Source organism: Ovis canadensis, chromosome 12 (assembly GCF_042477335.2).
Source record: "Ovis canadensis isolate MfBH-ARS-UI-01 breed Bighorn chromosome 12, ARS-UI_OviCan_v2, whole genome shotgun sequence".
In the NCBI taxonomy this organism is placed as follows: Eukaryota; Metazoa; Chordata; class Mammalia; order Artiodactyla; family Bovidae; genus Ovis; species Ovis canadensis.
Window position 1 is genome coordinate 46,357,317 of NC_091256.1, and position 22,422 is coordinate 46,379,738.

General features: G+C 39.1%; 1 protein-coding gene across 4 annotated transcripts in view; it reads left to right on the plus strand.

Moving 5' to 3' along the window:
- Positions 1-22,422, plus strand: part of RGS7 (regulator of G protein signaling 7) — a 473,731-nt gene that overhangs the window by 417,953 nt on the left and 33,356 nt on the right. For all 4 annotated transcript variants that reach the window (XM_069545572.1, XM_069545573.1, XM_069545574.1 and 1 more), the window contains one exon: positions 20,623-20,697. In XM_069545572.1, coding sequence (XP_069401673.1) covers positions 20,623-20,697 — 75 coding nt within the window. The remainder of the gene's footprint in view (positions 1-20,622; positions 20,698-22,422) is intronic.

The following is a 22,422-nucleotide window of genomic DNA, read 5'->3' on the forward strand; positions in this document are numbered from 1 at the left end:
ACCTCACCACCACACAAAAAAGGAAATACCAGACTAATGTTGGTCTCTCCCAAGTGAGGGGAAAAAAAAAAAAACTGGAGAGAAATTTGTAAAGGTTACAGCCCCAGAGCACAGGCTCATGAAAAGACTGGCACCTAATCCTAGAACTATAGAATGCTTCCACTCCCTCTGCGCCAGCGACAACACTAAGAGAGTCTAAACAACAACAGGGAACTGCAAAAGAAAAAACTGAACATCTCAAGCCTTATTTAGGAAGCCTTAAGGGCGGACTCTATTTTGGGGGGCTCTAAAATCACTGCAGATGGTGACTGCAGCCATGAAATTAAAAGACACTTACTCCTTGGAAGGAAAGTTATGACCAACTTGGACAGCATATTAAAAAGCAGAGAGATTACTTTGCTGACAAAAGTCCATCTAGTCAAAGCTATGGTTTTTCCAGTGGTCATGTATGGATGTAAGAGTTGGACTGTGAAGAAAGCTGAGTGCCGAAGAATTGATGCTTTTGAACTGTGGTGTTGGAGAAGACTCTTGAGAGTCCCTTGGACTGCAGGGAGATCCAGCCAGTCCATCCTGAAGGAGATCAGTCCTGGGTGTTCATTGGAAGGACTGATGATGCAGCTGAAACTCCAATACTTTGGCCACCTGATGTGAAGAGCTGATTCATTGAAAAAGACCCTGATGATGGGAAAGATTGAAGGCAGGAAGAGAAGGGGATGACAGAGGATGAGATGGTTGGATGGCATCACCGACTCAATGGACATGAGTTTGGGTAAACTCTGGGAGTTGGTGATGGACAGGGAGGCCTGGCATGCTCTGGTCCATGGGGTCGCAAAGAGTTGGACACAACTGAGCGACTGAACTGAACTGAGAGAGAGGTTTCCCTGGTGGCTTAGTGGATAAGAATCCATCTGCCAGTGCAGGAGACATGTGTTTGATCCCTGATCAGGAAGATCCCACATGCCGATCCCATGTGCCGCAGCTATTAAGCCTGTACACTAGAGCCTGGGAACTGCAACTACTGAAGCTCAGGAGCCCTAGAGAAGCCACTGCAATGAGAGGCCTGTGTACCTCAACAAAGAGTAACCCCCCTGCCCCTCCCCGCTTGTCGGGTTAGAGAAAGCCCTTGCAGCAATGAAGACCCAGCAAAACCAAAAATAAAGAAATAAATAAATAATGTTTGTGTTTTAAAAAGCCTAAGGGAAACCTGAAAACAACTGGGGAGACAAAAGCAAGGAAAGCAGAGGAAAGTTTATTTCTGATATAACAAAAGAAAGTAGTATATACAGCTTAACCTCTAGCTAGATATGCATAAAGCCACACAATAAACACCGGTTTACCTCAGGGCCTTTACCCAATGCATGTTATCTGGCTTTCAACAAAAAATTCACATAGAGTAAAAGCGAAAAAAAAAAAGCAGCTCAAGCAGACACATTGAGCATCAGAATCAGACTCAAATATGGCAGAGATGTTGAAATTATCAAACTAAGGATTTGAAACAAGTATGAAAAATGTGCTAAGGTTTCTCATGGAGGAAATGAACAACATAAAGGAATAAAGAATAGAGGTATAAACATAAATATAGAAACTCTAAGAATCAGAAGAAAATGTTAGAATAAAAAATGCCTTAACATTAAATGAAGAATGCACTTGATATGCTCGTAAATAGACTGGACATGGCTAAGCAAATAATCAGTGAGCTTGAAAAAATGTCAGTAGAAATTTCAAAGCCCGACTGCAAAGAGAAAAAGGATGAAAAAGACAAGAGCTGTGAAATAATTATTAAAGGAGTCACATGCATATGATAGGAATACCAGAAAGACAAACAAGAGAGCAAGAAGAGAAGAAATATTTGAAGCAGTGATGACCCATCATTTCTGAAAATTAATAGCTAACTGAGAGCCAAGAAGCTTAGAGAACACCAACCAGACTAAATATCAAAATATCCAAACCTAGACATAACACATTTAAATTTTAGAGAGTGGAAACAAAGTGAAAATTTTCAAAGAAGCCAGAGGAAAAAGAAACACTTTACATAGGGAGGAAAAAGATTAACAATTGCATCAGACTTTGAGAAATCATGCAAGCAGGAGAGCAGAGTGAAATATTTTGTGTTGAAAGAAAAAGAAAAAAAACTTTAGAATTCTATCTAGCAAAATTATCCTTTATAAGTGCAGGAGAAATGAACATTTTCTCAGATAAACAAAAATTGACGGACTTTGTCATCAGGAAACTTTCAAGAAATGTGGAAAATCTTCAGAAAGAAGGAAATACCATAGGTCAGAAACTCAGGTCTTTTTTTTTTTTAAATTATCGTTCAAATGATAATAGCAGTGTTAAAGGGTACAGAAAGGAGAAGGCATTGGGAATAACCTATTAAAAGGTAATTAAATGGAGTAGTATAGTGTGATTTGAAAGAGGAGTCTGATTAGATGTAAATATGTATTGCAAACCAAAAGGCAACTGCTGAGGAAAGTTTAAAATGAAATAGAATTAATATGTTAAGAAAGGCAAACAAAAGGAATAACAAAAATTCTCAACTGAAAACATAGAAGGTAGAAAAACAGAAAAAATAAAGAAAAGGAAAAGAATCAGAGCAATGGCAATGAATAGAAAACTGTGAAAAAGATATGGCAGATATGAATCCAGCTATATTATTATCTCTTTAAACAACGGTGGCCTAAATACACCAATTAAAAAGGAGAGACTATCAGAGCGAATGAAAACCTAAAACCTAATTATATATTAAGAAACTCAAGTATAAAGACAGAGGTACAGATTAAAAGTAAAGTAAAGCTATGGAGAAAATAAAGGGTAAAGAAAGTAAAGTAAAGCTAACACTAGTCAAAAGATAGGTGGAGTTGTTGTTGTTCAGTTGTTCAGCCATGTCTGACTCTTTGTGACACCATGGACTGCAGCATGCCAAGCTTCCCTGTCTTTCAGCATCTCCTGTAACTTGCTCAAACTGATGTCCATTGAGTTGGTGATGTCATCCAACCATCTTGTCCTTTGTAGTTATCCCCCTCTCCTGCCTTCAATCTTTCTCAGCCTCAGGGGGTTTTCCAATGAGTCGGCTCTTTTCATCAGGTGACCAAAGTATTGGAGCTTCAGCTTCAGCATCAGTCATTCCAATGAGTATTCAGGATTGATTTCCTTTAGGATTGACTGGTTTGATTTCCTTACTGTCGAAGGGACTCTCAAGAGTCTTCTCCAACAGTTCTCCATTATTTCTTTGGCCAAAGTTCAAAAGCATCATTTTTTCAGCACTCAGCCTTCTTTATGGTCCAAATCTTACACCCATACATGACTACTTGAAAAACCATAGCTTTGACTATACAGACTTTTGTAGGCAAAGTGATATCTCTATTTTTTAATACACTGTCTAGGTTTGTCATAGCTTTTCTTCCAAGGAGCAAGTGTCTTTTAATTTCATGGCTGTGGTCCCTGGGTGCAGTGATTTTGGAGCCCAAGAAAATAAAGTCTATCATGGTTTCCATTGTTTCCCCATCTATTTGCCATGAAGTGATGAGACCAGATGCCATTATCTTTGTTTTTTGAATGTTGAGTTTTAAGCCAGCTTTTTCACTCTCCTCTTTCACTTTCATCAAGTGGCTCTTTAGTTCCTTTTCACTTTCTGCCATAAGGGTGGTGTCATCTGCATATCTGAGGTTGTTGATGTTCCTCCCAGCAATCTTGATTCCAGCTTGTGCTTCATCCAGCCCAGCATTTCACATGATGTACTCTGCATATAAGTTAAGTAAGCAGGGTGACAATATACAGCCTTGTCATAATCCTTTCCCAATTTTGATCCAGTCTGTTGTTCCATGTCCAGTTCTAAATGTTATTCCTTAACCTGCGTTCAGGCTTCTCAGGAGGCAGGTAAGGTAGTCTGGTATCCCCCTCTTCAAGAATTTTCACAGTTCGTTTTGATCCATACAGTCAAAAGCTTTAGCATAGGCAATGAGTAGCTGTATTAATTTCAGATGAAGCCAGCTCCAGATCAAGAAAAATTATCAGAGATTAGGAGCAACATGTAATGATAAAGAGATCAACTATTCATGAAGACATAGCAATCCTTAATATGTGTACACAGTAGACCATCAAAATATGAGACAGAAACTGATAGAACTGCAAGGAGAAATAGACAAATACACCGTTATAGTTGTAGTCTTCAGCACACCTCTGGCATTGATTGACAGATCTAACAGGCAGAAAATAAGAACATAACTGAACTGAAGAGTGCCATTAATCAACTGTATTTAATTGATATCATAAGCTGCTTCATCCAATAGCCACAGAATATACCTTCTCCTCAAATTCCCATGGAACACACTAAGAAAGAACACATTCGGGGCCACAAAACTCACCCTAATTAAGTGTAAAAGAATTTTAATGGAAATTATATGAAGTATTCCCAGGCCACAATGGGATTAACTAGATACCAGTATTGGAAAGATAGATGGAAAATGACAAAATACTTAGAGTTAAGCAACACATTTCTAAATAATATATGGGTCAAAAATAAGTTTCAAGAGTAATTGTAAAATATTTCAAGCTAAATGAAAATACATGTTATCAAAATCTGTGGATGCATTGAAAGCTGTACTTGGCAATTTATAAATATATGCATTGATACATATGTTAGGAAAACCTAAAATCAATAATCTAAACTTTAATATTAGAAAACTAGAAAAACCCAGAAGAAAAGAAATAAAAATTAGAGCAGAAATCAATGAAATTGAAAACAGGAAAGTGATAGAGAAATACAACAACACTTAGAAGTGGTTCAGTAAGGTTGATAAATTGCTCCTCAGTCCGTGGAATTCTGCCCAAGCAAGAATACTGGAGTGGGTAGCCATTCACCTTCTCCAGGAGATCTTCTCCACCCAGGGATCAAACCAGGTCCCCTGCATTGCAGGCAGGTTCTTTACAGGCTGAGCCACCAGGGAAGCCCCTCTATTTAGAGAGTAGACACAATTACTAATAGAAATAAAAGAGGAATGATTACCACTGAGCTGCTGCTGCTGAGTCGCTTCAGTCGTGTCCGACTCTGCGACCCCATAGACGGCAGCCCACCAGGCTCCACCGTCCCTGGGATTCTCCAGGCGAGAACACTGGAGTGGGGTGCCATTTCCTTCTCCAATGCAGGAAAGTGAAAAGTGAAAGTGAAGTCGCTCAGTCGTGTCCGACTGTTAGCGACCCCATGGACTGCAGCCTACCAGGCTCCTCCGCCCATGGGATTTTCCAGGCAAGAGTACTGGAGTGGTTTGCCATTGCCTTCTCCTGATCACTGATCACACAGGTGTTATTTTGATAACAAATGAATGTTGTGAGCAACTCTATGCCCACGAATATGAAAACCTACATGAAATGCACAAGTTTTGTGAAAGACAAGTTTACCAAACCTCACCCCAAAAGTAATTAATATGAATATGCCTACATGTATTAATGTATAGTGTATCTATTATTAAAGATTAAACAATCTATTCAACAAAAGAATTTAAATATATAACAAATAACCTTCCAAAATAGAAAGCAAAATCCCAGATGAATTCACTGAGGAATTCCAGCAAGCATTTAAAGGAGAAATTATACCAATTTTTTTTTCTTTTACTATTTTTCCTGAAAAGAGCAGAAGGCCTACTTCCTGTGAATAACTCAGTCTATGATTCCAGCATTACTTTAATACCCAAACCTGACAAAGTCATTGCAAGAAAGGCAAACAAATGTCTCTCGTGACCCACAGCCGCAAAATTTTCCATAAATTATGAATATGTGACATCCAACAATTGTATAATAAGAAGTATACACCACAACCAAGTGGAATTTATTCCGTGTACACAATGCTAGTTCAACATTCCATAATCAACAGTTTAACAATAGAAGCAGAAAAATTGTAACAGAATCCAACATTCATTCAAAGATAAAAATTGTCAGCAAACAAGGAATAGAGAGAAACTTCCTCAACTTATTGATAAAGCACATTTACCAAAAACCTGCAGCTAATATCATACTTAGTGGTGAAATACTATTAATAGATGGTTTCTCTCTGACATCAGGAACAAGGCAACATGTTCCTTCTCACCACTCCTATTCAACATCTTACTGAAGGACCTAGCTAATATAATGACAAGAAAAGGAAATTAAACATGCATAAATTGTGCTGTATGTCTCAGGGAACTCAAACAGGGGCTCTGTATCAACCTAGAGGGGTGGGATGAAGCAGATGGGACAGAGGTTCAAGAGGATGGGGACATATGTGTGCCTATGGCCGATTCATGTTGATGTTTGACAGAAGACAAAATTCTGTAAAGCAGTTATCCTTCAATTTAAAAATAAAGTAAAAAAAAAATACACAAACGGGAAGGAAATTGGGAAGGAAGAAATAAAGCTGCCTTTGTTCACATATAACATGTTTTTTTCCTATGTTAAAAATCACAAGGAATCAACAGTCACAACAACAAAGCTATTAAAATTAATAAACTGCAATAATATAGTTGCAGGATATAAAGTTAATACACAGAAGTCAACTGATTTCTTATATATTAGCAATAAACAATTGGAATTTGAAATTAGAAACAATACCATTTCATTAGCACTAAAAGTTAAATGCTATTACATATAGATTTTAAGTCTAACAAAACACATAATAATATGGGGAAAATACTGAAGCAATTTCAGTATTTGCTGAAAAAAAATAAAGATCATGATAAATGCAGGGAATATTTCATGTATGGAGATAGAAAGACAGTATTGTGAAGATGTTAGTTCTTCAATACTAGGTCTATAGATTTAACACAATCCAAATCAAAATCCCAGCAAATTATTTTGTGGATATTGACAAACTAATTCTAAAATTTATGGAAAGGACAAATGACACAGAATAACTACCACAATACTGAAGAAGAACCACAAAGTCAGAGGAACTGTGTTCATGTTCAGTTGCTCAGTTGTGTCTAACTCTTTGCACGCCAGGCTTCCCTGCCCTTCACCATCTCCTGGAGTTTCTTCAAACTCGTATCCATTGAGTAGGTCATGCCATCCCATCGTCTTATCCTCTGTTGCCCACTTCTCCTTCTGCCTCAGTGTTTCTCAGCATCAGGGTCTTTTCCAGTGGGTCAGCTCTTGGCATCAGGTGGCCAAAGCTTCAACTTTAGCATCAATCCTTCCAATGAATATTCAATGTTAATTTCCTTTAGGATTGACTGGTTTGATCTCCTTGCAGTCCAAAGAACTTTCAAGAGCCTCCTTGAGCACCACAGTTTGAAAGCATCATTGCTTTGGCACTCAGCTTTCTTTATGGTCCAACTCTCACATCCTTACATGACTACTGGAAATATCATAGCTTTGACTAAATGGACTTCTGTAGACAAAGTGATGTCTCTGCTTTTTAATACGATATCTAGGTTTGTTATAGCTTTTCTTCCAAGGAGCACGTGTCTTTTAATGTCATGGTTGAAGTCACCATCCACAGTGATTTTGGAACCCAAGAAAACAAAGTCTGTCACTGTTGTGATGTGATTAGATTCCCTGGTGGCTCAGATGGTAGAGAGAATATGACTGCAATATGGGAGACTCAGGTTCAATCCCTGGGTCGGGAAGATCCTCTGGAGAAGGGAATGACAACCCACTTCAATATTCTTGCCTGGAAAATTCCATGGACAGAGTTGCTTAACAGGTTAGAGACCATAGGGTCACAAAGAGTTGGACATGACAAAGTGATTGACCCACACACGTGCGCACAGATGGGACTGGATGCCATGATCTTAGGGTTTTGAATGTTGAGTTTTAAGCCAGTTTTTTGCTTTCCTCTTTCACCTTCATTAAGAGGTTCTTTAGTTCCTCTTCACTTTCTTCCATTAGGGGCGTGTCATCTGCATACCTGAGGTCACTGCTGTTTCTCCCAGAAATCTTGATTCCAACTTGAGCTTCATCCAGCCCAGCATTTCGCATGATGTACTCTGCATATAAGCTACTGTAATCAAAACAGTATAATACTGATAACTAAGAAAACACATAAATACATCAGTTGAATAGAGAGCCCAGAATTATATCCACATAAATTTATAGTCAGCTTATATTTGACAAATGGTGAAACAAATCAATGGAGAAAGAATAGTCTTCCCCAAGAATGTTGCTGAAAGAACTGAAGACCTACATTCAAAAAACGGAAGGAAAACATGAATCTAGATATAGACCTTACACCTTTTTAAAAAATTACCTCACAATGGATCATTCACCTAAATGTAAAATGCTAAACTGTAAATTCTTAGAGAATAACATATGAGACAATTTGGATGACCTTTGGTTTGGTGAATATGTTTTTAGATTCAACACTAAAGGCATGAAAGAAAAATTTGATGTCAGTTTATTAAAATTAAATCTTTGGGGTCTGTGAAAAACACTGTTATGAGAATGAGAGGACAAATCACAGACTGGGAGCATAATATACATATATATATATATATATATATATATACATATATATATATACATATATATATATATATACAAATAATATACTTATTTGTAACTGAAAATTGACTAGTATCCAGAATATACAAAGAATTCTTAAAACTCAACAGTGAGAAACAAATCAACCAATTAAGAATGGGCAAAAGATCTGTATAGACACCTCACCAAAGAAGATACGCAGATGGCAAGTAGGTATACGAAAAGGTGTTCAATATCATGTATCATTAGGACATTTTAGCACATTACTGGCCTGTAGAAGGGAGGTACACCTCCCCACTGTGGAACATATTACTTTGGAGCCTCTTATATCCTTTGGAATTAAAGGATATTGAGTTCAAGATCACTATTGTAATTCAAGGCACTATTACATTCAATATATGTAATTCATCATATGTTCCAATATGATTTTTATGAACTTGTCATTTTCTAATTGTCTCATGTTATCTATTATAATAAGATAAGATCTATTATTATAAGCCTTTTGAACTTACTAAGAGTTATTTATACTAACAGAAATTTTATTTGGTTCTTCCTCACGTTTTACATTACACCATTAAATCACCAGTACTAGCAATAGTAATATTTACAAAATTAAAAATTGCTGTCACCAATTCGGTCACATTTTCCTACTTTTTGGGTTCTCAATTTTTGTGCTGTAGGAAATTTTTGTTGCCATCAGAGAGCTAGCCTAGGTTTCATTCCTTCATTCTTACATTCAGTAAACAGGGTCAAAGAGTTAAAATCAAAACTTCTAAGTCATTTGATGATATTCAGTCTGAGGATCAGGGATTCCAAGATTGTATGTTGCTGCTCACCCTTCATGAATGAGATCCCAGAGGGACAGCAACACAGTGTGAACCAAAAGCCACGTCACTGGTGCTTATGGAAGCATCCTAGAAGCCAACCCAGGACTCCTCTGTGTATGGCAAGTTGGAGCTTGTATGCTAAATCCAAGACGGATCTTTTTAATCTCCCCTTTGAAAAATCTTTGCATGTCCCCAAATTATAACCAGATTTTTGTAAGGAAAGAATCATAAAAAGTGCTGGAGATCAGTCACTTGTGTACATGGCAGACCAGGTGCAACAGAACAAAAGGGTCCACGCACATGCGCCTCAGGCTTTGTCTCTTCAAGGAGCTCATATTCAATATTTTATTCGAGGTAAGTACAATAACTGACTCTTGGTGGGTTTTTTTATTCCTGAATAATTCTAGCTGGGAATATTTTCAGCATCTTAAAACTGAACCTGAAACGTGAGCAATGCCATTGATCACAGAGAAGCTCTAGGCAGACTTACTTGTTAGACTCCTCTTGGTAGCTTGTGGAGAACTGTAACAGTCTGTGTCAACACCACAACAGCTAGTATATAAAATGGAAATATCATTGAAGGGTGAACAGACCATTCATGGATGTTAAATGGAAGGGTCTTATTTCAACCAGAGCAGATTAGGAGAATGTGAAGAATAAGGAAGTATAGCCAAGACTCTGAACAAGGAGGCTGCTCTACCACCCTGTTGGGAATTGACCATTAGATAATAATCTTGCACATTTCAGTGATGTGCTTAAATCAGCAATGATGATGCAAAAAGGCAAAGACACAAAAGGTAGGGTCAGAGGCAGGTTACTGTACAAACATTTCTGTTGGAGATGATCTGTGCCATCACTCAATGATGTTGTGTGTTCAGCCATGTCCAACTTTGTGCGACCCCATGGTCTGTAGTCAGCCAGACTCCTCTGTCCAGGGAATTTTCCAGGCTAGAAAACGAGCAGGTTGCCATTTCCTCTTCTAGGGGATCTTCCCGACCCAGGGATCGAACCCACCCACTTATCCTACGTCTCCTGCACTGGCAGGTAGTTTCTTTACCACTGCGTCATCTGCGAAGTCTCGTGACTCTTGATAATGACTGCATAAGGAGCTGCATTCCAATTGGAAAATTCAGTAAATATTAAAATCACATGTAAATGCAATATCAGAATTATATCTGACTCATGTCTTCACTTCCATTTATTTCTGTCCCAGGCTTCCTCATCTCAGCTGATGGCAACTCAGTTGCCAAAACCTGGAAGTCATCATTGACTATTCTCTTCCTTTTAGCTCCCAAACCCAACACATCAGCAAGTTTTACTGATTCTGGCTTCAAAATGTATCCCAAATACAACACCCACGATCTTTCGTGCTGATGCGCATATGCCCTCAGCATCATTTCTTGGCTAGATGGTTACAGTAGCCCTGTAACTGGTGTCCCTGTTTCCACTTTTGTTCTATCCCTATCCTGATAATCAATCCTAAAGGACCCACAGTTCCTAATTTGTTTGTTTGTTTGTTTTCAAGTAGACTTTCTTAGAGCAGTTCTAGATCCACAGAAAAATTAAGTAAAAAGTATAGGTAGTTCCTATACCCCTCCTTCCCTTCCCACACACAGCCTCCCTGCGCCATTATCAACATCCCCAGAATGGTACTTTGTTACAACTGAACCTACACATCACTGTCACCCAGAATCTATAGTTTACATTAAGGTTCACTCTTGGTATTTTACGTTCTGTGGGTTTGACCAAATGTATAATGACACATATCCACCAATATAGTATCATACAGAGTAATTTCACTGCTCCCCCAAATCCTCTAGCTCCACCCATTCTTACTCCTTCTTCTCAATCCCTGGCAACCACTGATTTTTTTTTACTGTCCCCAAGGTTATGACAGGGAAACCTGGTGTGCTGCAGCCCATGGGGTTGCAAAGATTTGGACATGACTGAGCAAGTGAACAACAGCAATTTTCCAGAATGTCATATAGTTGAAATGATACTATGTGTAGCCTTTTCAGATTGACTTCTTTCACTAAGTAAGATGCATGTCAGTTTCCTTCATGTCTTTTCATGTTTAACAGCTCATTTGTTTTTAGTGCTAAAGAATATTCCACTGCATATCTTTACCACAGTCTATTTATCCATTCACTGAATGAAGGACATCTTGAGTACTCCCAAGTTTTGGCAATTATAAATAAACCATCCATATGCATGTTTTTGTGAGGATCTCACTTTTCAACTCTTTTGGATAAATACTAAAGAGTACAATTGCTGGATCGTGTGATTAGAGGTATATTTAGTTTGTAAGAAACCACCAAACTGTCTTTCAAAGTGACTGTACCATTTTACACTTCCATCAGCAGCAAATGAGAGTTCCTGTTGTCTCACATTCTCTTGCATCTGGAATTGCCAGTGTTTTGGTCTTTCTAATAGGTGGTGTAATGGTACTTCATGGTTGCTTTAATTTACAGTTTCCTAGTGACACATGATGTGAAGCATCTTTTCGTATGCTTATTTACCATCTGTATATCTTCATCAATGAATTGCCTGTTCAGATCTTTTACCCATTTTTTAACCATGTTATTCATTTTCTTATCGTTGAATTTTAAGAGTCTCTGTATATTTTAGATAATAATCCTTTATCAGATCTGTATTTTGCAAATATTTTTCCTAGTCTGTGACTTACCTTCTTGTTTGCTTGACAGTATCTTTCATAGAGCAGAAGTTTTTAATTTTTATGAACTTCAACTTATCAATTATTTCTTTCATGGATTGTGCCTTTGCTGTTGAATTAAAAAGTCATCGCCAAACCCAAGATCACCTAAATTTTCTTTCATATTTTCTTTTTTTTTTTTTTGACTTGTATTTATTTATTTTTTTTAAGTTTTTTATTTTTTAAATTTTAAAATCTTTAATTCTTACATGCGTTCCCAAACATAAACCCCCCTCCCACCTCCCTCCCCATAGCATCTCTCTGGGTCATCCCCATGCACCAGCCCCAAGCATGCTGTATCCTGCGTCAGACTCATATTTTCTTTTAGGAGTTTTATAGTTTATCATTTCACACTTAGTCCAATTTTTTATGAAGGTTATAAAGTTTGAGTTTTTAAAAATCTAGAGCATAACAAGCCACTATCATGTTTGAAACACTCCAGTAACTTCCACTTATGTTTAGAGTTGAGCCAGAGATTTTTACTGTAATCTAAAATTTCTACCTAAGCTAACCACTTTCCACAATTCCAGGCTGTCATGGTATATTTCTCTCCCCTCTGCCACAGTAGACTTCCTTGTGCCTCTTGACATGCAGAGTTCATTCATAACATACACAAAAGTAGGATTACTTAATTAACAATCTATAGACAACAATTAAGACTGAGTACAAATCGAATGAGTAAATATTATAGAGGAGAGTGAATGCAGTAAATTCCAGGAACTTCCCTGGTGGCTCAGTGGTGAAGAATCCATCTGCCAATGCAAGAGACATGGATTCAATGCCTGGTTCAGAGTTCGATTACTTGGAGTGGAGCAACTAAGCCCGTACACCATGACTGTTGAGCCTGTACTCTGGAGCCTGGGAACCACAGCTGTTAAAGCCTGCACACTCTGTAGCCTGTGCGCAGCAGCAAGAGAAGCTGCTTCAATGAAAAGCCCAAGCACACATCTAAAAAATAGCCCCTGCTCTTCCCAACTAGAAAAAAGTCCTCACAGCAATGAAGACCCAGCACAGCCAGTAAATAAAAGATTATATTAAAAAAGCCAACTCCTTCAAAAAAAGGGGAGAAGAATTCCAGCCACAGACAGCTTCTTTCAGTTTGTGTGTAGCGTTTAGTAAATGAGTGGGTCAGCCAAGCTGAAAGGATCAGGAGTTAAATCAATTGGCAAGTGCCCAAGAAGAGAAAGAAAAGTTTGAATTGGATCTTTAAAAAATATCCTGAGGTTGAACACTTTAAAAACCTAGAATTGCTTTGTATAAGAATAAGGGATCATTTTAACTGAAGTACAATATGTTGCAAATTGAATTTTTAAAACTGGTACAGTGTTAGAGAAGGACAAATCGTTTTCAATAATGTGTTTGTTTGAACTAATAATTAACATATATTCAAAATGTTAATTTTCCCAGAGTCAAGTCTGAATTTTTAATTTCCAGGAATGTGTGTATCTCTTACTATCAGCTCCATATGCCACCTGATTCTTAAATCTCCACTTATTTGTCCCTTAGGACATTGTTTTACAGTTACATATCACCATAGTGATTGAATTTAGGGAGTTGTTTTCTCCATTACTATTAATAATGCTGTTCTTCGTCAAAGAATCCTTCAGGTATCCCAAGTTATTCTGAACTCAGGTGTGCCTTCTGCTACAGTTAATAAAAATGCATTATGTCATGAGAGGAAATAAGTGATTTTTAAATTCTTTTAAATAAAATGTCAACAGTGAAACCAAGAATTCCAGCTTCTGGTTTGCAACTCTTTAAGACACATAAATGAGCACTGTGTCAGTAATAGTTCTCAACAGTATGCTCCTTTTGCCCCTGAAGGAATGGATTCCAAGACATTAAATTCTGCTTTTAGCAAACAGTATTATAGTAGTGTTGCAACACAGCTTAGTTTTGTTGAAAATAAATTCTCCTTTGAATCACTAGAAATAGTTCTTTTCGAGGCCAATGTAAATGCAATTGTATTACTTTTTAATTCCAACAGTAATGTGTACTTCGTTATATCTGTAAAATAGTACATGTTTGACCATTTTTACTGAGTGCCTACTTGGTAATGGTACTGTCATTTGTACCTTATTGGGAAGATACGTTTTGTAGTACAGAAAACCAATTTATGCACAACATTTCAAGTGAATCTGTTGCCAGCTAGTGGTATGGGTTTGGGTGGACTCCAGGAGTTGGTGATGGACAGGGAAGCCTGGTGTGCTGCGGTTCATGGCGTCGCAAAGAGTCAAACATGACTGAGCAGCTGAACTGAACTGAACTGAACTGAGTGGTACATATTATATATGCTTCAAAAGGATAACTGCCTTTTCAAAATAACCAAGGGGCACATCAAATTTACTTTAAAACAAAGTTTAAAAAATGTTTATCTGCCACATTGGTGAGGAACAGCAGTATTCACATAAGCATGGATGTCTGGAATGTCCTCTTGACGTGTAATGCCCTCTGCCATCTACTGTCTAGTCCTTATGCTCCCACACTGTGATGATTCATCTGTCTGGCATCCTTACTATACTAACAGAATATTGAGGTATGATCATACCTTCATTTTTATACCTTACCATTTATCACTAGATTTAGATACAAAAATAAATTTTCTTAAAATTATTATTTAAAAAATTCCAAAGAAATATTCCCATATTTCATCCACTTCAGTGCCTGATTTCTGAAAGTAGTTATTTTGAAATGACATTAATTATTCAGAAATATACTAGATGGCTTTGAGCATTGAAGCTTTTTCAGTCTTCAAGAATCCCCTGTTTAAGCTTAGATACCAGAGACCGATCTAAGCATGAACTTCCTAAGGGGCTCTTTAGAAATGAAAGGAAGCTGGAAGTCCACTGAGACATGCATCCCAGGTTCAGTTTATTATTTTAACCATTGTGCCATTAACAAAAAATTTTGAACTAGCCTATTTCATTAGCCTGGAATGAGAGCTGAGTTATGAGACATTACCTCAGGGTTCAGTCTTCTAATAATATTTACTTTTAGGATCAATGACTTCTTATTAATTTGCTGATCAATGGTGTTAAAAATTGGTTCAAGTAGAATTTTAGATGTCTGCTAATGGCTCATTAACCAAATTTGAAAGACCAAAATCTTTTAACTTTAAAAAGGAAAATTCTCTTTGAGAGGGCAGTCAGATACATTTTTATACAAAGAGAAACTATCTTTCTACTTCATCCCTTCAGTGGTTGACACAATTTCTAGGGCCATTTATCAATACCCATTTGGTATGACTTGATATGAAGTAAGATTGATTTAGAATTCTAGCTTATAACAGAAGGCGCTTTCAAATTCTATTAGTTCAGACTCCTCATGTGTATATAGAAAATATATTTTCTGATTTTTTTTTAATATATGATTGGCCTATTTATCTCAGAAACATTTGAAGGATAGTCTTCAATGTGTGTGCTCTGTATGATGCAATCATTTAAAGCATCTGCTAGGTAAATTTTGGGTAAGTGATCATACTTTCAATTTTCTTACACCTTTCCCTGCCTCTATGCGAGGTAGTTTTGATAGGAGTTTGGAGTATAAATGCTTTGTTTTTATATGATCGCATACAGTGGAAGAAGGGTCAACGGGACTTCTGGCTTCTTTCTGATTTCTGTTTTAGATACGTCAGTCGAGTTTATTCCTGGGACTGCTATCACAGGAATACCATCTCATCTTTGGGTGCTCACTGGAGTTTATATTCCAGACATTTGTGCTACCGGCATAAAATTCCTGCACACTTTGGTCTTGTCTCAACCTCAGGTTCCCATCCATCTATTAGTCTCAGAACTTCTGCCTCCTTTACCACTGAGGCATGCAACAAAATCTGGGTCTCTTGCCTGCTGCCTACAGGCCCTGAGAAACACTATCTCAGCTTTATCTCTCTTGCCAGCTCCAATTGTAGACATTCACATTGTGTGTGATGGCATGTGGTGATTCCTCTAGGTAAGTGGGACTAGCTATCCAACCCACACATTATAGGCTCCCTCATAATTGACTGGGCATTTCTATCACTCTTTTCATTCTGCATGGGCTGTCTTCTCCAGAGGAAGAAAATGAGGACACATGTTGGATGCTGCATCTTACCTTTATTTCTCCTTTCCCCCTCAGTTACAGAGGGACATGCCTTCCTTTTCCTGTATATCACATTCTCATTTATCCCACTCCTTTAAGTATAGAAGAAAATCTTCTATGATCTGTCTTGTCATGCTTGACTCTTGATATATCAATAGGAAATGGAAATTGAATAGGAAATGAACACACACTGCTTTAATATTTTTAAAACCTTATCTTTGTCACTTCTAGATAAATGGTTATGAATTTTTGTTGTTGTTCAGTTGCTCTGTCTTGTCTGACTTTTTGCAACCCATGCAGCACACCAGGCTTCCCTGTCCTTCAGACTCTCCCAGAGCTTGCTCAAACTCATGTCCATTGAGTCAGTGATGCCATCCAACCATCTCATCCTCTGTTGTCCCCATCTGCTCCTGCCTTCAATCTTTTCCAGCATCAGGGCTTTTTCTAATGAGTTGGCTCTGCATCAGGTGGCCAAAGTATTGGAGCTTCAGCATTAGTCCTTACGATGAATATTCAGGATTGATTTTCTTTAGGATTGACTGGTTTGAAATCCTTGCTGTCCAAGGGATTCTCAAAAGAGTCTTTTCCAGCACCACAGTTTGAAAGCATCAATTGAGAAGGTGATGGCACCCCACTCCAGTACTCTTGCCTGGAAGATCCCATGGACGGAGGAGCCTGGTAGGCAGGCTGCAGTCCATGGGGTTGCGAAGAGTCGGACACGACTGAGGGACTTCCCTTTCACTTTTCACTTTCATGAATTGGAGAAGGAAATGGCAACCTACTCCAGTGTTGTTGCCTGGAGACTCCCAGAGACGGGGGAAGCCTGGTGGGCTGCCATCTATGAGGTCACACAGAGTCAGACACGACTGAAGTGACTTAGCAGCAGCAGCCTTCTTTATGGTCCAACTCTCCCATTCACACATGACTACCGGAAAAACCATGGCTTTGACAAGATGGTCTTTTGTAAGCAAAGTGATGTCTCTGCTGTGTAATATGCTGTCTAGGTTTGTCACAGATTTTCGTTCAAGGGGCAAGCATCTATGAATCCTGGCTGCATATTAAAATCACCAGTGAGAGAGGATATGGACTGGCTGGTAGTGGGGGAGAGGGGACTTGTTAACATACACTTATACTTAGAACCAGCCACAGAAAATCAAATCAGAATATCAAATATTGGATCAATCTGATGCCAATAAAGTTTAAGTGAATCGCTCAGTGTCAATTAGTAAATAAGTCTCACCCAAGAGGGTGCTCTTCCTTTCTCCTACACTTCTAAGCAGATCATGGTGCTAAACCAGCTACTTCTCTTGTTTTTGGAAAAATTATTTATTTGCTATTTATTTTTGGCTGACTTTGCCTTTTGTTGCTGTGTGGGCTTTCTCTAGCTGCATCAAGTGCGGGTTGCTCTCTACTTGTTCTGCACAGACTTCTCATTACAGCGGCTACTCTTGTTGCAGAGCACAGGGTCTAGGCACGGGGGCTTCCATAGTTTCAGCTCAGTAGTTGTAGCTCACAGGCTCAGGGTGCAGGCTCAGAAGTTGTGACGCACGGGCTTAGGTGCTCCGGGGCATATGGGCTCTTCCTGGACCAGGGCTCAAACTTGTGTCCCCTGTGTTGGCAAGTGGATTGATAACCACTGGACTACCAGGGAAGTTCTTTCTTTTTTTTTTTTTAATTATTTATTTGTTTGCTAAATTTTTTTTAGAAATTATTTACTTCCTTTTTTTTGGCTGTGCTATTTCTATTCTTAAATAGATATGCAAACCAAATTTACAGTTTATTTAATGTTTACAGGGCAGTGTATTATAGTACATATATTTCACATACAACCTACAAAGAAAACAATTCAAGAGAAAAATGCTTTCTTCATTTACTTCTTTATCCGTTACAACATTGTAGTGGAGTATTGTCATAATGGTTGGACTGTCAGGAGAAGGTTCTTTAAGAAAAATGTCCTGGGTTTTCGTTATACAAAGAGCTAATCCCTATTGCTTACCAGGGCTTGTGGAGAATAACTTCTTTCTCTAGTCACATCAGTGCTGCCTTTTGCCCTTGCCTTCATGTCCTCCCAGATCCTCAAACTCATTTTCTCCACTTTCATATTTTCTCTGGAGTCACTTTCAAGAGTAACTTATGATATTTCAGTCTGTGGAGAGAAAATAAAGAACTTGAGCAGAGATATACAATGTAATAATTTTAATTAATACCAGAGATTCTTGCATCCTGTATCAAAAGTTGCAAGTAAAGGAAATACAACCGTGTAACTGCTAACTTCCAGTCAAATCTAAAGGATAAGTGATGTCTAAGGAATGCTCAAACTACCGCACAATTGCACTCATCTCACACGCTAGTAAAATAATGCTCAAAATTCTCCAAGCCAGGCTTCAGCAACACGTGAACCGTGAACTTCCAGATGTTCAAGCTGGTTTTAGAAAAGGCAGAGGAACCAGAGATCAAATTGCCAACATCCATTGGATCATCAAAAAAGCAAGAGAGTTCCAGAAAAACATCTATTTCTGCTTTATTGACTATGCCAAAGCCTTTGACTGTGTGGATCACAATAATCTGTGGAAAATTCTGAAAGAGATGGGAGTACCAGACCACCTGACCTGCCTCTTGAGAAACCTATGTGCAGGTCAGGAATCAACAGTTAGAACTGGACATGGAACAACAGACTGGTTCCAAATAGGAAAAGGAGTATGTCAAGGCTGTATATTGTCATCCTGCTTATTTAACTTATATGCAGAGTACATCATGAGAAATGCTGGGCTGGAAGAAGAACAAGCTGGAATCAAGGTTGCCGGGAGAAATATCAATAACCTCAGATATGCAGATGACACCACCCTTATGGCAGAAAGTAAAGAGGAGCTAAAAACCCTTTTGATAAATGTGAAAGAGGAGAGTGAAACAGTTGGCTTAAAACTCAACATTCAGAAAACGAAAATCATGGCATCTGGTCCCATCACTTCATGGGAAATAGATGGGGAAACAGTGGAAACAGTGTCAGACCTTATTTTGGGGGGCTCCAAAATCACTGCAGATGGTGACTGCAGCCATGAAATTAAAAGATGCTTACTCCTTGGAAGGAAAGTTATGGCCAACCTAGATAGCATATTGAAAAGCAGAGACATTACTTTGCCAACAAAGGTCCTTCTAGTCAAGACTATGGTTTTTCCAGTGGTCATGTATGGATGTGAGAGTTGGACTGTGAAGAAAGCTGAGCGCCGAAGAATTGATGCTTTTAAACTGTGGTGTTGGAGAAGACTCTTGAGAGTCCCTTGGACTGCAAGGAGATCTAACCAGTCCATTCTAAAGGAGATCAGTCCTGGGTGTTCGTTGGAAGGAATGGTGCTAAAGCTGAAACTCCAGTACTTTGGCCACCTCATGTGAAGAGTTGACTCACTGGAAAAGACCCTGATGCTGGGAGGAATTGGGGGCAGGAGGAGAAGGGGACGACCGAGGATGAGATGGCTGGATGGCATCACTGACTCAATGGACATGAGTTTGAGTGAACTCTGGGAGTTGGTGGTGGACAAGGAAGCCTGGTGTGCTGCAATTCATGGGGTCGCAAAGAGGCGGACATGACTGAGCAACTGAACTGAACTGAAGGACCTTTCTCCATTTAAGATCTCAAGTATTTTTAATCTCCTTTCTTCTGTTTCCCGATTTGTGTTTTCTCTCTCCCACCCTCTCTCTCTCTTTCCTATTCTTCTTTCTATTCCTTCTCCTTCTTCCTTTTTCTTTCTGCCTCCTTTTCTCTTCTCTAAATAAGAAAGACGCTTTAGAGCTCTTTGCTTCTTTGCAACAGAAAAATAAATGTGGCAAAATGATATTCCTGTGGTTGTCAAAAAACAAGGAGCAAACTGTCCAAACTTTTCCTCCGACCCACCCTGTTTGAAAGGGGCTCGCCTGTCTATGGAAAAGGGAAGAGGAAAGTTAGGAATTCCGAGAAGAAGCGTGGTCTGTTGATTCCCGGTTGCTTTCTTCATCTTCCACATTTTGACCATTAACTCCACTGCACATTCTGTCTATTGACAAACAAATATTCCAAGTCACTGGACGTCATAGATCCCTGTAGAAAAATTGCTCTGGGATTTGAGCTTGTTCGACTGAATGCCATTGATTTTCTAACTTAGGAGATGCACACAGCCGTCTAGTAAGTGTCATCTCATCCAGAGAGGGTAGACTCTGAGGGAAGCTGAATGCAGATACCAGCTAGGGGCCTCACCTTATTTGGTCTCTGGATACCCTTGCTCTGAATCTGTCGGGTTAGCAGCTAACACTCACTTTCACATGCAGATCTCTTGTATTTCTTTTTCCCGTTTCTCTGGTAGCTTTTCTAGAATGGTATCTGAAGACTTTTAAACTTAAGGTGTGAAAGAAGGCAGTGCCTTTCTCACTGGATAACTGCCCAGAGAGGTGGCTGGGGCCATTTGGACAGGGCTGCAGGGGGCTTGTGTCATAGCAGCGTTTACTGGGGTCCTGGAGAGTGAATGTGCACATCAGAAACTTTACACCCAAAGATTCCTTTGTCTCTCTGTTTTCCATTTCTAGCCTGGATGTGTAAATACCACTGAAGTGGACATTAAGAAGTCATCCAGAATGAGAAATCCACACAAAACACGAAAGGTAAAATCAACATTTGTTGTGCTGATCTTGCAATGTGTGTCCTGTTTATGATCTCAGGTGGCCTCGGCCTGCAGTGGCTTAAAGTGGGGCTTCCGTTCCCCAGCCAGAGATTGAGGCCAGGTAGCAACAGTAAGAGCACGGCATCCTAGCCACTAAACCAGTGGTCAGTGACAAGGGCCCTGCCCCTTCAACTTTGCAGAAACGAATTTCCTGAGATGGAAAGTAGTGAAAAAAGTATTTATTTAGAGAAGAAAGAGTACATTACGTGTGGCTAGACACATGGGCAGACTCAGGAGAGTCCCTGAGTCACGCCCTCTTGGCAGTTTGAATTATGGGGAATTTCTTCCTGGTTTATTTTGGCCAATCATTTTAATTCGCCTGGTTCACAGTCCGTATTTGGTGTATCCAGGACCCTCCCATGTGTGTGCGCACATCTCAGCCAAAATGGATTTCACAGAAAAGGCGTATGGGCAGAACATCCCTTGGCATCACTCCCCTTTGGCCTCCAAGGAGTCTTTCTGCACATGTGTGGTCAAGGAAGTCTCCTGACTTCAAGAATGAGAAATATGTAGTCTGGGCAGGGCCCAGCCTCCCCACTTAATTGTCCTGCTACTCTTGTCTTGGATTTTCAGTCCACAGGGAATGAATTTCCAGTCACTTTACCCTGTAGGGAACTGGGGGAGTATCTACCTCCTGCCTCATTTAGAGGACGTCAACCACAAAAACAAAAAGCAGACAAAAAAACCCTCTTCTTCCATTTCATGAGTCCTTTATAGCATATTCCCTGCTCTTCCTTATTACTTGGCTAGAAGAAAACCTGGGGGGTCAAGCCCTGGACTTCTGTCAGTTCCTCTCTCACCAGGAAGGAGACCCCGTCCTGATTCTCAAACACGTCAAGATCTCAAGGTGTGGAGGTGGCTGTGACAGGAACAGGATGCTGAGAGGAGAGCCATTAGCAGAAAAAGTATCTCTTTCAGAGCCCAGGAAATGAGGAAAAATAAGTAGAGTTTATCTGAGAACAAGTGGTACTCATGAGAGACAGGCATTGTTAGAGAAAAATTTGAAGAAAAAGACATCATCATAAAGATGTTTAATTATAGGTACTGTATGAAGACCACATTTTAATATCAAAATTTTGTGGCATAACTATAGGATCATGGCAGTAGGTTTAGGATCTCTTATATGAGGAACTATGTAACAAAAATGAAGTGCTATCCTGAATTCAATGATGTTTAATACAATCTTTTGAAAACACATAACTGAAGTACCTACACTTTTTAAAGTAGCACATGCATATAAAAGGCGTTTTTTCTTTGGGCTTCCCCGTGGCTCAGACAGTTATTATAGAAGATATTTTTCAATGGTAAAGAATCCGCCTGCAATGCAGAAGCCTCAGGAGATCTGGGTTTGACCTTTTGGTTGAGAAGGTTCCCTGGAGGAAGGCATGGCAACACACTCCAGTATTCTTGCCAGAGAATCCCATGGACAGAGGAGCCTGGTGGCTACAGTCCATAGGCTCTCAAAGAGTCGGAAATGACTGAAGCCACTTAGCACCCACACATAGATTCATTTTGAACTTCCCTGGTGACTCAGATGGTAAGTATAGAAGATATTTATATTTATTCCATAAAAAATGACTGATGCACGTAAGGATATCTGGCCTATAGTAGTCACTCTGAGGACACAGCCAAAGGTCAGTGCCACTAGATCTAACCATTCCACAGA